The 15,568-nt window shown below is 67.4% G+C and overlaps 1 protein-coding gene across 1 annotated transcript; it reads right to left on the bottom strand.

Annotated features, from left to right (window-relative positions):
• Positions 1 to 201: 201 nt before the first annotated feature.
• On the bottom strand, positions 202 to 15,337 carry HCN2 (hyperpolarization activated cyclic nucleotide gated potassium and sodium channel 2). Its single transcript, XM_075175100.1, has 8 exons — positions 14,868 to 15,337; positions 8,050 to 8,473; positions 4,913 to 5,074; positions 3,687 to 3,905; positions 3,334 to 3,480; positions 2,797 to 3,037; positions 2,497 to 2,661; positions 202 to 2,365 (listed from the first exon to the last, which is right to left on the bottom strand). The coding sequence occupies exons 1-8, from the start codon at positions 15,320 to 15,322 to the stop codon at positions 1,413 to 1,415; spliced, it is 2,766 nt and encodes a 921-aa protein (XP_075031201.1). The 5' UTR covers positions 15,323 to 15,337; the 3' UTR covers positions 202 to 1,412.
• Between the last annotated feature and the right edge of the window lie 231 nt (positions 15,338 to 15,568).

The raw sequence follows: 15,568 nt of genomic DNA, 5'->3' as shown, positions 1-15,568 counted from the left end.
GATGTTTGGAGATCTTGCAGCTGGAGCTCTGTGCTTGGCCCAGCTCTTGGCTGAGCCCTGCACCTACCAGCTCCAGTTCACAGCCTGCTCCCAGCTCCTTCCCCACTGCAGCCCCGTGGTATCCAACTCACAGGGGATAGGGCGGCACGGCCCTGCCAGCCCCGGGAAAGGTGCTGGGAGGCGGCTTTTCGCCTTGTCATTTTTCTGGCAGGGAAGCAGCTCTTCAAAGGACAAAGCTGCCTCCTGCAGCCCAGCCTGGGGCTGTGCCCGCTGGCAGAGCTCCCAGGGCCGGGCGAGGGGAGCAGGAGCAGCCGGAGCCACGGCAGGGAGAGCGGGTGGCGAAGGAGAAGCAGAGACGGAGTCGTGCGTAGCTCTGTCAGTTGCTGACGTTTATTGCACAGGATGGGTTGGATGGAAAGGTGGACGCTTGGAGCGGGGCCCTGTCCCGCCGGCTGCGTAGCTACAGGGCTGGCACGTGGCCCCTCACTCGTGGTCACTGCATACATTCAACGTGGAAGGCTCCCGGGTGCTAGGCAGAGGCATACGTGCGCACACACACACACACCTGCACACACACGCGTCCGTAGGTGCGCGCACACGCACACACACGCAGAGGCACGCCGGTACACGCAGTCCGTGCCTTCCCCAGCCTTAAAGCCGAGACCACCCGTGGGGCAGCCCCAGGGCTCGGCTCCCCAGGCTACAGCGGCTGCCTCCATCCTAACGCTGACTATGGGGACGTGGGGCTGCGTTTACTGCCCCCAGCCCCCGGGGGTCGGGTTGGGGGACAGCGTGTGCGTGGGGTGCTCACGAACCTCGGGGCAACCGGCCCTCAGACCCCCCCCCCAACTTACCTCCAGTCCTGGACCATCGCCCCTCGCCTTGGGTCTGCGGGAGGGGAGGCAGGGACATGCGCAGGCACTGGGGCCGGCCAGCAAGCCTAAAGCCCCAGGGAGGTGTCCTGCGGATGCACACATACAGGTATGTATTCAGGTCATATATATCATATACAGAGTTGATCACGGGGGATGATGCAGCTGTGGCTTCTATGGGGCAGCCGGGGAGACTGGGGGCAGCGGGGCTTCGCCGCGGGGAGCGGGAGATGGGGCCGGACTTTGGTCGGAGGCGACGCAGCCGGGGGCTCTGCCTGGCCCCCTGCCATGCCCCCGTGGTGGGTGGGGGGGCACAGAGGCCCCGTGCCCACCCCCGGCAGCTGCCCCGCTCTGCAGCGTGCGGCGGGACGAAGCCGGGGAGCGGGGCTGGTGCCGCAGGAGGCAGCCGGTGGGGCGGTCGTGGCTCTCGCCCGGCGCTCCTCGGCGGGGCGGCGCAGGATGGGCACGGGGCGAGACGGGACTCCCTGCCACAGCCCCCCTCCGGCGTGCTCGTCCCCGCGCCCCGGCGCGACGCGGAGGTCACAAGTTGGAAGACAGCCTGGACTTGGCTGGGTCCGTGTCGGGCGTACTGGCCGCCGAATCCTTGCGGGCCGCCGCCGAGTCCTGCGGCAGGGTGGGCGGCCCCGCGTGCACCGAGCCCGTGGACGCCGGGTGGGCCGGGGCCCCCCGCGAGGGCGCCTGGCCCCGCAGCCCGGCTGGGGGACCAGGGCCTGGCGAGGCGGCAGCCGGGCCCCCGCCGATGGAGGTGCAGGACTCGCGGGCCGAGGCCGGGGGGCTCTGGGTGCTGCCGGTAGCCAGCCCGTGGGGCAAGGAGGGCTGCGAGGCCGACAGGGGCCGCGAATCCTGGCTGAGGCTGCTGGTGTGCAGCGCCTGTGTGCTTTTGTGGGCGGCCAGGCGCTGGGGCGAGCCGGGCGCCTGCTGCTGGCTGAGGGAGAGCTGGGAGCCCAGCTGCCCCGGGACGCCTCCGTAGGCGAACGTCCGGCTGGCCAAGGGGCTTTGGGACGGCGGGCTGGCCACGGCCGTGGCGAAGGCGCTGGTGGAGGCGGGCAGGGCCGTGGGCTGCGCCTGGTCCTGCGAGGGCGAGGGGTTGGCGTGAGGTATGGGGGGCTGCGGCTGCTGCGGGGGGCTCTGCTGCAGCAAGACGGGAGAGACGGCGAAGGGGCTGGGGACAGCCTGGGCGTACTGCAAGCGACGCATCATGCGGGGCGAGCCCAGGGCCATGGAGCCCACCAGCGGGCTGGCCATCTGCGGGCAGAAGCTCATGGCGACGGCTTGCTGGAGGGTGGCGATGGCGGAGGTGACCTGGGGCTGGACGGGGCTGTACATGGCCGTGTGCTGCTGCAGCTCCGCCTGCTGCACCATCTCCCGGTCGTACTTGACGATCTCCTGGATGATCTCGTTCTCCTGGTTGTTGAAGACGCCCGAGTTGAGGTCGTGCTGCACTTTGTGGAGTAGGATCGAGTTCTTCTTCCCTGTGGGAAGGGGGCCGGGATGGGGAGCACCGTGAGGCCTTGAGTGAGCCACTGTGGCCGTGGCTGTCCCATGCTGCCAGGACAGCCCCCCCCCAAACCCCGGCTTCCCCCCAGAGCTCCCTGTACCCTACCGATGCGGTCGAGGCGGTCGATGGCCACGGTCTCGAAGGCCCGTCTCATCATGGGGTACTCCTCCAGCACCTCGTTGAAGTTGTCCACCGAGAGCGAGTAGAGGCGGCAGTAGGTGTCTGCCCGGACGCTGGCCGTGCGCCGGCCGCGGGTCAGCAGGCAGATTTCTACGGGGAATACAACGGTGCCAAAGTCAAAACACCGGCAGCGAGGACTGGAAATGGGGACAAACCAGGAACCATTGAGTGCCCCGGGCCAGCGCGGGCGGGAAGGGGCGCAGGCTCAGCCCCCACAGCGCTCACCTCCGAAGTAGGAGCCGTCAGAGAGTTTCATCTCCTTGTTGCCCTTGGTGAGGATGCTGACCACCCCGTGCTGGATGAAGTACATCTTCTTGCCAATGGTGCCCTCGCGGATGATGTAGTCGCCCGGCTGAAACACCTCAAACTTCAGCTTGGTGAGCATCGCCGTGACGAAGTTGGGGTCCGCGTTGGCGAACAGCGGCATCGAGGCCACCAGCTTGCGGCAGTTGAAGTTCACGATTTCCTGCAGGGGAAGGAGGTGAGGGACCAGGAGGCAGGGACGTGGCTCCCCCCAGGACGGGCTGACGAACACAGAGGTATCAGCGCACACCCCCCCCAGCTGCACGCAGAGACGATTGCGCATGGACGCGCTCACACTTGGAGCTGCAAAGCTGGAGCGAAAGGCGCTCGACCTCATGCGCATGCACTGCAGGAGCCGGTGGGACTCGCAGCCTCCCCCGCAGCAGGGGGACCCTCACCGTGGGAGGGGGTCCCCATCCTCACCGCAGCATCCCACGGCCGGCTCTCCAGCCCCCTTACCTCGCGCAGGGGCTCGTTGAGCTCCCCCAGGATGCTGTCCTCGTCGAACATCTTGCCCTGGTAGCGGTGCTCGTAGTAGTCGTGGATCTTCTGGCGGAAGTCGGCGGGCAGCTTGTGGAAGGACATGTACTGCTCCACCTGCTTGTACTGGGGGGAGAGGCGGCATCAGCACCCAGCCAGGACCCCCCACCCACCTCTCTGCTCCACCGCCCCGTCCCCGCCCCGTGGATGGTATCGATACGGAGCCCTCGCCCTGCCTGGCTGCACCCGCAGGTGCCGCTGCGGCTCCAGGAGGGGACGCGACAGCCGGGTTGCAGGACAGGAACCGAGCTCCCCATCCAGTCCAGTCTTACCTTCTCCTGGTACTGGCGCCGGGAGGAGTCCAGCGACTGGATGAGGGCGGTGGCGTGGCCGATGAACATGGCGTAGCATGTGGCCCCCACGATCATGCTCAGCATCGTCAGCCAGATGTCCGTCATGCTCTCGGGCGCCTGCTTCCCGTAGCCGATGCAGAGCATGTGGCTCATCGACTTGAAGAGGGCAAAGGAGTACAACTCGCTCCAGGAGTCGTTCTGCAGCGACAGGGACGGCGGCGGCACTCAGCCCTGGCTGGTGCACGGCTGCTCGCACGCGCGTGTGCATGCAGGCACGCGTGGGTACAATGCCCTGACTCGGGCCTGGCAGACGATCCAGGTTCTCTGCCTGCGTCTCCCGACAAGCCTCAGCGATAGGATTTGTGTTTGCTTTTGCCAGTCTCACCATGCAGGTGAGATCCAAACAAACCCAAAACCCAGGACTGCAGCGATGCCGCCCCACTCCGCTCCTTCCCGGCAGCTTTCTGCACCTCACCGCCCGCCTGGCTTGCGCTTTAGGTAGTCAGTCATTTATTTTTTTGGAAAGTTGCTATACAAAAGCCCAGCAAGACCCTGGGAAACGGTGTGATGGGAACAAGCTCCGGCTTGGTGGAAGGCACCGAGTTACTGCACCGCTCGCGCTCGGGAGCCTGCGGCCGTGGCTGGGAGAGCAGGCAGCTGCAGGCAGGGACGGGCTGGTGGCTCCCGGGGCAGGAATCCCCCAGCCCAGGCTCAAGCGAAGCCTCCGTTTCCCCCCAGGAGTGAAGCAGCCGGGGAAGGAGAAGCACGAGACAAGGAGGAGAAGAAGGGGGAAGCAGGGGGAATGGAGCCGAGATGGAAACCTCGGTAGAACGGGACGAGATGGAGGGAGGGAGAAGAGCCATTTGTAGCAGGCTGCAGGGCTGAGAGGGAGCAATTAGAAACGTGGTCCATTATTTATTAATAGCAGCTTTGTCGCTAATGAGCAGGAGAAGGCGGCAGGGGACGGGGCAGAGCGCCGTGTCAGCATCTCCCTCCCGCCCAGGTCAATCATGGCCTGGGTCCTGCGAGACCTCGCCAGGGAGACCGTCCGCAGCAGGCACGGGGTGCCCTGCGCACCCCTGGGGCACCGCAGCACCGGCCGGCGCGGGGGTGGCATCTCCTGGGGTCAGTGGCGAGAGGCCAGACGACACGAGGGGGGGCCAGGGCAGGGAACGCGGGGGACGGGGGTCAGAGCCGGCACTCACCACCATCCCGTTGATGGAGACCCAGCAGTTCTGGGGGAAATCCTGCAGCATGGGCACGAGGAACTGGAGGCAGCCGTCCCAGTGGCAGAGCAGCAACATCATGCCGATGAGGTTGATGATCCTCATCACCGCGCTGGCCAGATCGTAGGTCATGTGGAAGATCTGCGGGTGGAGGGGCCGGGGTGGGATGGCAGAGGATGAGCGCCGGGACTGACCCCCCCCCACACTGCCCGGCCCCGCTCGGGGCACCGTCCCGCACGCCCTCAGCTGAAACAGGCACCCACGGCTGGCCCGGCCCCAGCCCTCCCCGAGGCGGCTGCGCTCCTATTTATAGCCAGCGGGATGCCGCCACGCTGTCGCCCCGGAAAGCGCTAATGGCTGTGAGCTTTGATGAGGATAAGGCAGCGCTGGCGGAGGCTCGGGGAGAGCCAAATACTCTGGGCACTGGGGAGGGAGCGGGGCAGCCCCCGGGGGCAGCGGGTGCGGGGGGCTGGGCTCAGCCACGGGGGTGGCTTTTGGTAAAGAGGGTCCGAGGTGCCCACGTCAGGGTGGGAGACCCTGACCCGGGGAGAGCGGCCAGGGCAGCTCCACACAGTCTGCTCTGCCAGAGATCCCACCCTGGGGGCTGCGTCCCCCCCAGGGCCGGTGGCTACAAAAGCATCAAATGCTGAGACCCATCAGTGACCCCCCGGAGAGCCCCCGGCCCAGGGGGGGGCCGTGACCACGGGGACCCACCATGGTGCTCCCAGGACCACCGGCCGTGGAGGGACGTGCGAAGGGCATGTCTCCAGGAGCGGGTGCTCGGTGCTCCGAGCACAGCCCTCGCTCCCAGCACCAGCCCGCAGCTCCCGTGAGAGCGGGGGGGTCCCCCCCCGGCCACATCCTCGGTCCCAGCCTGGCCGTAGCACCCCAGGGCACCCACACAGGCAAACCCAGGGGATGGAGACGTGTGCTCCTGGTTGGAAACTGAGCCACGGGCTGAGGACTTGTTCCTTTTCCTTTAATATTTTTAGGGTCCAGAAAAGGTGAATTCAAGGGGGAAGAAAAAGAAAGAAAATAAGAAATTAAGCCCTTTTTGGCAGTGAAATCCCCCCCGCTGCAGATCCAAGGCTGGAGCCCTACAGCATCGCAGGGAGCGGCCGCATGGCAAGGGCAAGAAGGGCAAAAGAAGGGCAAAAGAAGGGCAAAAGAAGGGCAAAAGAAGGGCAAAAGAAGGGCAAAAGAAGGGCAAAAGAAGGGCAAAAGAAGGGCAAAAGAAGGGCAAAAGAAGGGCAAAAGAAGGGCAAAAGAAGGGCAAAAGAAGGGCAAAAGAAGGGCAAGGGCATGGCGTCCCCTTCTTCCTCTGTGTCCACCAGCCCTGGGGTCTGAGGCTGCTTGCCCGGGCAGGGCAGAGCCGGTGGGATGTGATGGGGAGGGACCCAGGTAGAGCGCGAGGGGCTGGGGAAGGGACAAGGACTCCGCTGGCCTCGGGCACGTCCCTTCCCCACACTGGCCAGGCTGCTGGGGGCAAAATCAGGCACACGCAGCCTCCCCGGAGATGCTCCCGCAGCATCCGCCAGCCCCGACTGCGGCACCTCCGAGAGCCGGCGAGATCCCGGTGGGGATCGGGGCCGCGCTCCCCTCCCGTCCCCTGTAAGCGGATACGATTATCGGGATAATCTGCAGAGCCACGCACGGGTTTAACTCAGCGCCGGGGCTCTCCCTGCTAAATCCAATCTGAAAGTGAAAAGGGCGCAGAGCCGGAGCCCTGGCAGGGGAGGGAGGGGGGGGGACAGAGACACTTTGGGCTGGGGGGCTTTGCAGGGGGTGCGGGATGCTCCCTGCAGCAGAGCCCACCCCAGAGGCAGGTGTGGGAGAAGGGCACAGGGCAGGGAGATGCGGGCAGGGAGATGCGGGCAGGGAGATGCGGGCAGGGAGATGCAGGCAGACTGACCGGAGCTGCAGGCGTCCCCCCCCCCGCCACCCCTCTGCCCCAGGGACCGGGGGCAGCCCCCGGCAGCGCTGCTCGGGGGAGCGGGGGCTGCGGGAAGAGCTGTGTGCGGGTCGTTGGGAGATTTCCCATTGCAGGATGAGGCCAGGACAGAGTCAGAGCCCTGACAGAATGGTGGGGGCTGCCAGGCGCAAACCCCCAGCTCGCAGAGCGGCCGCGTGTCTTTGCATGGCGGAGGCGCAGGAAGGAGGGTCTGGTGCCATCCCTGCAGCCACCAGCACCGATGACACCGTGCCCAGGCTGCGCCGCTGGTCCCTGCAGTGCTGCCGGGTGGCTCTCGCCCACCAGAGCTTGCATGGGGGGGCCGCACATGCCCCCGCCGGGCCTGGGGATGGCGGCAGCAGAGCAGGAGGAGGAGGAGGAGGAAGCAAAGGCGCTCGCCGCCCCTCCAGCCCGCGGGTGCGCAGCCGGCCCCGTGCTGCAGCGAGCACCTGCGCAGCCCCAGCCAGCGGAGCTGCCAGGAGGCACCAGCCCACGTGCCGGAGCCATGCGGTGAAGCCGAGCACGCCACATCCCGACACAAAGGCACGTCGCCTCGCAGCCCCCGCAGCCCCGGGTGCACCAAGCTCAAGCAGCACCCTGCCTCCTGCCCTGGGGACCCAGGGGTCCTGCCGCCCCCGAGGGGCTGGGGCTCTTGCAGCCCCCCCCCAAGCGCTCCCCAAGGTCCCGGAGGCAAGGAGTGTCGCCTGCCCCGGGGGGACGTGGTCAAGCTGCCGGCGGAGCACGGGGGGGGTCACGCCTGCTTGCGCTTGGCCATGCTGTCACCCGTGGGCGGTGCCGTCCCCCAGCACCGGGACCGGCTGCGCAAACCCCAGCACCCGGGCGCACGGCGGGGCTCGGGAGCCGGAGGGACTGCCTTTGCGCTGAAGCAGACCGGGAGCGCTCTCATGTCCCAGCTGTGCCCCTGGGGACAGAGCAGAGGGGAAGGCGGGGGATGCCCAGGGACACCCAAAGACTCCCCCTTCCAGGGAGGGTCACAGTCACCCACCGGCCCCACACACAGCCCCGCAGACCCCGTCCAGCCCGCCAGCTCCTCGGGCAGCCCCGAGCCCCGCCACCCTCGCAGGGGCCCCTCCCGGCTCCCGCTGTCTCTGGCCGGTCCCCGCTGCCGGAGGAGGAGGGAGCCACCGCCGGGCTGGATCCTTACCTCCTCCCACTGGTGGATGTAACGGATGAGCCGGGAGAGGCGGAGGAGCCGCAGGAGGCTGAGGATCTTGGTGAAGCGGACGATGCGGAGGGCACGGGCCGTCTTGTACACCTCCGAGTCTATGCCCTTCTCCACGATGAGGAAGACGTAGTCCACAGGGATGGAGGAGACAAAGTCCACCACAAACCAGGTCTTGAGGTACTTCTTCTTGATCCTCTCGGGGTCCAGGATGATTTCCGTGTTGTCCTCAATGACAATCCCCGTTCGGAAGTTCAGCACCAGGTCCATCAGGAAGAAGGTGTCGGAGACCACGTTGAACACGATCCAGGGCGCCGTGGTCTCCTCCTTGAAGAAGGTGATGCCCACGGGAATGATGATCAGGTTGCCCACCATGAAGAGCAGCATCGTGAAGTCCCAGTAAAACCTGGGGAGCGAGAGGATGGAGGAGGGTGTCACCAGTGCCCTGCAGCCGCCCCCGCGTCGGGGGGACCCGGCCATCACGCCCTGCCCTAAGGGACCCGCGGTACCGGGGTGCTGTCACTCTGAAGCCACCTCGGCCACAAGCACCCCTCTCTTCTCCCCAGGGACCACATCCTGCTCCCCCCACTCCAAACCGCCCCCAGGCCTGATCCTGCAGGCCAGCACAGTCCCCCCTGCTTGGGCTGTGCAAGTGCAGAGGGGGGTGCAGGATGAGGCTGGGGGCTCGGGGGGCTCTTCCTGCTGTGCTGCTTTGGCTGGAGGTCTGCCCTGAGCACCCAAACCCCAGCAGGTCCCGGGGCGAGGGGAGAACGATGAGGCAGGCACCGGTGGGGGAGACCCTCCCGCCGAGCCGCCCTGGGCTGGGGACCACCCTCAGCCCCAAACTGGGGCCATCGCGCTCTCCGCAGGCAGCTCAAGGTCGCGCGTGGAGGCAGGACGGGAGAGCCCGACCTCCCCCACCGCTGCCCTGGGAGCAGCCCCCCCCACTCCCAGAGCAGGGACCCGAGGACGGGGACAGCCGGGGCCACCCCACCTCCTCCCCGGACCAGGCTGCGGTCCTGGTTTTGGGGGTGCACAGGGCGGGGGCTGCATGTCGGACCCCGGCAGCGTGGCTGCGGTGGAAGGAGCCGCCGCAGCTCCCGGCGCAGCAGATCACGTACAGCTGCAGCTGGAGCCGGCATCGCCCGCAGCCCCGGGCGGCCAGCGGAGGGGTCGGGCGGCCACTTTTGCCTCTGCCTGGGCTGCGCGGCTCCTCCACCGCCTCTACCCTCTCCTGCCTCACCCCTGTCCTTCTCTCCTTTCTCCTTGTCCCCATCTTCTGGGCCACCGATGACCTTTCCAAGCGCCTGCAAGGTCACAGCAGCCCCGGCAGGACAATGTGGAGGGGACCCCGGCCCCGTGCTCCCCGGCTGCCCCACGCCCCGGCGCTCGCCTGGGGGCAGGAGGGGAGGGTGCTCCTCGGCGCCACGCGCACAGACACGCAGGACCCTCGCCCACGCCTCTGCGCCCAACCCACCCTGCCGCGCTGCCCGCCCCGGGCAGGAGCCCCCGGGAGCCGGAGGCCGATGTGCGAGGGGTGTCCTGGCCACGCTGCGCCCTGGCCAGGGATGGGGGGGGGACGAGGGGGGACCTCCCGCACCTGGGAATGGGAGATGGGCTGGATCCATCCCCCCCCCCCCCCGCAGATTAGCGCAGGACCAGAAGGAGCCGAGCATCCCAGCTCCTGACCTTTCTCCAATGACACCTTCCCCATGTGAGACATTGCCATGGCAACCGGGAGTGATGTCACTGCTGCACAATGATGACTTCACACCCAGGGCCGTCTCCAGGGTACCCTTGCCAGCTGCCAGCCAGAAGGAGTGGGCTGTGCTCCCCCCGTGCCCCCACGGACGAGCTCTGGCCGCCAGCACGAGCGGCTCCAGTGCCCCGTGACCCCCCGCGGGCAGCGGGGCCACGGCCGTGGTGGGCCCTGCCGGACCCCCCGGGCTCCAGCCGCTGGGCACGACCCCCCAGAGATGCTGGCATCGGCTGGGGCCGGGGCAGCCCACGGCGGCAGCACCGGGCTGGATCTGTCCTGCAACCCCCCCCCCGAGCAGCTCCCGCTGCAAACTGACCCTGCCGCACAAAGCGAGTCCCACGGGGGCATTAGCCACGCAAACCTGTGAAGAACAAAGATTAAATAACCACGCCAGCTGGGCAAAACTCTCCTCTGGCTCAAATCCCTTTGCAATCTGGCTGAGCCAGGGCAGAATTTGGCCCGCCGAGAAAGATAAACTGCTCCTGAGCCGCCCCGACGTGCACGACTGACGCTGTGCGATCTCTTTGGGGACCTGGGTGCGATGCCAATGCTTTTCTTCCTTGGAGGGCAGTGTGCGCGTAGAAAAAAAGATCCAATCCAGGTTACTAAAAATATCTAAAACCAAATTAATTAGGATCCTCGGCACCCCCTCCCTTGCTCCTGACCCAATTGAACAACAGCGATGGTGACAGAAGATGCCGAAAGCCTCTGCGAGGGGGGGTGCTGCGTTCCTGCTCCATCACCCACCCAAAGCCTGGCGCAGCGGTGCTGCCCCACGGGTCCTGGCCAGGAGCCGAGGTGGAGTGGGGTCCCCGCACCACCCTGCAGCAAGTCCCAGGGGTCCCACCACGCTCCTGCCCCCGAGACCCCCGAGAATGTCCCTCCGCAGAGCTGCCACCTCCCTGGCACCTCCGAAATCCCGACGGAGACCCCGAGGCCGGAGAGGCGCGGGGCAATCCCAACGGCCGCACCAGCAAAGCCTCCCCGTCCGTCCACTGTTCCCAGCCTGGAGGGGGGGCCAGGAGGAGCCCCCCGAGCCATCCAAAGGGGGCACGGCCGCAGGACACCAGGGATGTCCCTGCTCAGCTCCATCGCCAACACATCGCGCCCCTCTACGGTGATCCCATCGACAGGGCGCTGAGCTGCCCGCTCGCCAGCCTGCCCAGGCGGACAAAGCTCCCCGAGACCCCGCTCTGCTCAGCACCCCCAAGGGCTGAGCCCCTCGGCCCGGACCAGGGCCCTGGCTGCCAATAGCCGGGCTGCCCGGCGGGCGGGAGCAGAGCAGGATCGGTGCAGGATTGGCGCTTCACAAACTTGCACTAGATACTCATATTCGAAAAACGAGGTCGCTCTTAGAATTGGGTTAAGAAGCCAACGGCAGAAGTTTGCCCGAGCCGAGCGAGGGGTGAGGTACAGCACCCAACTCGCCATCCATGTCCCTGTGTCCCAGTACAGCCAGTTGTGATGAATGACTGGTGCTGCTCTCCCCTGGAAAAACCTTTTACCCCAGGGGGCCCTGGGGAGGGGAGGGGGGATAAAGGCTTTGCAAACTGCTCGAGGACCCCACAAACCTTCACAATCCCCCCAGGGAGCCGGTCGCAGCCTTTCTTCCCTGGTGACCGAGCAGCACCCACTCCAACTGCCCCACACTGATGCTGCAGAGGGAGGGGAACAGCTCCCCGACACCCTCAGCTCCCCGACACCCTCAGCTCCCTGACACCCTCACCAGAGGGAACGGTAACAGCGGGACCAGCAGCAGCGCTGGCATGTGCATCGGGAGCCACAGCAGCCGGCAAGCCCAGTCCCTCTGCCCAGTAGCCCCAGCGGTGGCACCAACAGGTCGCTGGCACCATGTAGGCACCAGCAAAACCCCAGAAACCATTTTAAGGCAGGAAGAGGAACGCTCCGGCCAAGCAGCACCGGGGACACGTGCTCTGGATGCAGCTTCGCCCCCGATTCAGGCACAGAACCTTGCAACAGAAATTCGCCGGCAGCGAAACCCCCCAGCTCAGCGCCAGCCCCAGCCCCGCACCTCGTGGAAGGCTGCGAGTGCCGGGCTGGCGGGAGGGGATGCCGGCGTAGCCGTATCAGGCGGCCCCGCGGTGGTCACGGGGGAAACAGGCACCGCCACCACCACCACTGAATCACCGGCTGCGCGCAGCTCGCCGCATTACTGCTGCATCCTGCAAGGCGCCTGGGCTGAATCCTCCTCCCGGGGTTATGCAAGTCTCTCACTATGCGAGAAGGGGAAGGGATCGACAGTGGAGCTGGAGCACCCGCTCCCCGGTGCCTGGGCTCCTCCGCCCCCGGGAAGCACCCGCTCCCCCGGGAATGCCACCGGCCTCCTCCTCGGCCCTGGCCCCACGTGCGACTCCGCCCCCGAGGCCTCGCAGCACCCCCGGCTCCGTGCACATCCCTGCCTGGCTCCTGGGTGCATAAAGATGGGAGCCGGAGCAGCAATGTGCCCCAGGTCACTGCGAAACAAGGGCTGGATGCGGCCCCCCGGCTCCCAATCCCGCTCCAAGAGCGATACCCCAGTTGCAGAAACACCAAAAGAAATAATGAAAAAGTCGATGCTAGCTGAGTTTTTTCCTCCCATCAATAAAGACGAGAAGCGGCGAAGCCAGAGGAGACAACTGAGCACCCCACCCGAAAGGAGGTGGCTCTGCTCGACACCGTCCACTTCAGCGCACAATTTACAAGGTCCCTTTTATCAGATTTGCAGCTCGTGATCTCAACCAGCCACCCAGGCGGCTTCCTAATAATTAAATATTTATGTCAATAGTAACTTTCCTTCCTGGAGCAAGTCTGCCCCTGAATTTTGCAGGAATAATCACAGCAACGTGTCCATGAGGAGACAGGATCTCTAAACGACTCCGATTACGAAATGATGTCACATATGCAGATGGGTAATGATTTGATCTTAAGATGGGAAAATGGGTTTCGATGCTCCATTATCATTATTAGATAAACATAATCTTGTTTTTTAAGGCAGGACCGATGTGGAATAGATGGACACATGTCCTCAACACGCACAAGCAGAGCGGGCTCCTCACGACCCTGCGTTGAGCCCATCCTGTTTATGTGCACGGTTGTAGACCCAGACGATGCCGTGGCTCTGCCTGCAGCTCCTCCCCGCTGGGCAGGGAACTCTCCTACGCCACTTGCAGCATCAAAACACAGGCAGCGGCTCTTCCCCAATGGGTTTCAAGTCTTGATAGTGACTCCGGGAGGGATGGAGCCAGCGCGGGGCAGGCTGGCCAGGGTGACTCCCCAAGGTCACCCCGGCACGGGCTGGCGCCCGCCTGCCCGCCGCTAGCACCAGCCCGGGGAGCGACGCTGCCCGGGAAGCCTTTGAGGCCTCACTCCTGCCACGGGCTCACCGGAGGGAGACCCTGCTCTCGGCAGCACCGTGGCTCTGCCGCCAGGGCCGCGGCTCTGCCAGCTCGGAGTCGGCTGCAGGAGTGGGGCAGGCTCTGGCCCCGGTGGCAGGGGACAGCGGGATGCTGGGGGAGGCCGTCACCCCACTCCCAGCCTCCCCCAGCCGCCCGCAGCTGCTAAGGGTGAAGCGGAGCACGGCAGCACGGAGGGGCAGTCCCCCCCGATACCGGGGATCCGCCTGGCACCGCCACACCTGCCCAGCCACGGCAGGGATGGCACAGCTCCCTCCGCCACGGGACCTGCGATGGCCATGCGGCACAGCCGCCCCTAACCCTGGCTCTGCAGCAGAGCTGGTGCCCAGCTGGCGAGCCAAGGAGGGGGCTCCGATGGATACCCGCGGCGGGTTCCCAATGGGCGCAAGACCCCTGTGCGGGAGGTCAGCCCCGAGAGGAGGCTGAGGGCCTCCGGCTGCTCCTCTGGAAGACGCCAGATCAGCCAGGAGCAGCGCACGAGGGCGGAAGCAGGAGGTGCAGGCGCTGGTCCCTGCTCCGAGCCCACCCGGCCAAGGCAGACCCACCACCCACAGCCACCTCCACCTGCCCCAGGGACCCTTGCGCCGTCACCGCCAGCAGTGAACAGACCCCAGGCTCTAGTTTAGTGGCGTCCTTCACACCGGCCACACACCAGAACAGCAGCAGAACGACTCGGAGCCGAGCCCTTCGCTCCCCCCAGCCCCTTCGAGGACCAGGGGCCCCTGATGGCTGGCTCGCCAGCAATGCCAGCAGGGCCTTGGCCACCCATCCCCACAAGGTGCCATGCCGCCTGCCCTAGCTGGTCGAGCCGTACATCCCTCCCGGTAGCCTGCACGCGACCCATGAGGCATTCACTGCTTCTGAGCTCCCCCGGGGCTCAGCGGGTGGAAAGGAGACGGAGCTGCAGAGCCTCTCTCCCCGGGTTTGCCATTCCTCGTCTGGAAGCCGCACTGGCTGGATCTTGGGGACTCTGGTCCTCTTGGGAGCGAGATGAATCCCTCCTCAAACTCCCCGAATCTTAGGGACAGGATCAGGCCTCCTTGGGGGAGCCTTCACAAAGCTCTGCTTGGCAGCGGAGAGAGCAGCACGTCCTCCAGCCCAGACCCCCGGCCCCGCAAGAGAGGGTGACACCTTCCCCAAAGGCCGTTTGGGGGCAGAGCCCGGTGGGCTCCAGAGGGTCGGTGCTGGGCCCAGCCGCCCTGAGGCCCCGGGAAGGACGAGGGGATGCCCTTGCCCGGGCACCCCCCTGGCAAAGCAGAGGGCTCTTGGCATCCCCGGATCGACCGCTGCTCCACCGGGGAGGGGGATGCTCAGCCGCCAGCCCCTCCCCGCAGCCAGGCGAGCAGCATCCGCGCTGCCACCTCCAGCACAGCTCAAGGTGCCCTCTCCCAGGGCACGGCACGGCCCGGCTCGGCACGGCCTCCCCCTCCCCGGCCGGTGGGGCCGGCCCCGGGCTCCGCTCGCCCTCCGTCCCCGCCTGCGGTCGCCAGGGCCGGATGCACCGGCCCGGCCCGATGCTCCATCCCCGCGGGATGCTCCATCCCCGCAGGATGCAGCCGGGCGCGGGGCCGCGGAGCCCCGCGGGATCCCGGGCGCAGCGCTCGCCCCCCGCCCGGCCGGGCGCGCACCTGAAGTCGCTGTAGGGGTGAATGATCCAGGCCCCCGCCGACTTGACGCGCTCCTGCTCCCGCTCCACCGCCTTCTGGGAGCCGAACATCCGCAGCGAGAACTTGTTGACGCCGGGCTGGAGCATCGCCCCGAACTGCCGCTGCATGAAGCTGGCCTGGCTCCCGCGGGTCTCCTCGCCCGCATCCTCGCCCGCGCCCTCCTCGGCCGCCTTGGCCCCGCCGGGGGACGCGCCGCCGCCGCCGCAGGAGAAGGAGACCTTGGGTTCGCGGGGCGGCTCCGGGCCGGGGCTCCGCGGCGGCTCCCCTCGCCGGCACTCGCCATTCGGGGACCCCTTCCCGCCGCGGCCCCGCGCCCGCCCCGCCGCCGCCGCCGCCGCCCCGCCGCGCTTGGCCGCCTCAGCCGCCTCCTCCTCGGCCGCCGCCTCCCCGCCCGCCGCGCCGCGGCCCGCCCGCATCCTGCCGCTGCCGCCGCCGAGGCCACCGGCGGCCGAGTGGCGCCCGCCGCCGCGGCGGGGGCGGGCCGGGGCGGGCCGGGGGCGGGCGGCGGGGCCGGGCCGGGGGCGGGCGGCGGGGGCGGGCCGGGCCGGGCCGAGGGCGGGCGGCGGGGCCGGGCCGGGGATCGGGCGGCTCGGGAGCTCCCCCCGCCGGCACAGCCCTCGCCGCCCAGACCAGCAACCGGAGCCGCCCCGCTCCGTTCCGCC

This window comes from Calonectris borealis, chromosome 28 (assembly GCF_964195595.1).
Source record: "Calonectris borealis chromosome 28, bCalBor7.hap1.2, whole genome shotgun sequence".
Taxonomy (NCBI): domain Eukaryota; kingdom Metazoa; phylum Chordata; class Aves; order Procellariiformes; family Procellariidae; genus Calonectris; species Calonectris borealis.
This window is presented reverse-complemented; position numbering and strand designations above follow the sequence as displayed.

What these genes read in the sequence shown, in the direction of transcription:
- HCN2 (XM_075175100.1), bottom strand. Translation starts at nt 15,322, where the DNA reads ATGCGGGCGGGCCGCGGCGCGGCGGGCGGGGAGGCGGCGGCCGAGGAG. An exon ending in CACCCCTACAGCGACTTCAG is followed by an intron (nt 8,474 to 14,867) that starts GTGCGCGCCCGG and finishes CTCGCTCCCCAG; the next exon opens with GTTTTACTGGGACTTCACGA. An exon ending in TCTCCATCAACGGGATGGTG is followed by an intron (nt 3,906 to 4,912) that starts GTGAGTGCCGGC and finishes CTGTCGCTGCAG; the next exon opens with AACGACTCCTGGAGCGAGTT.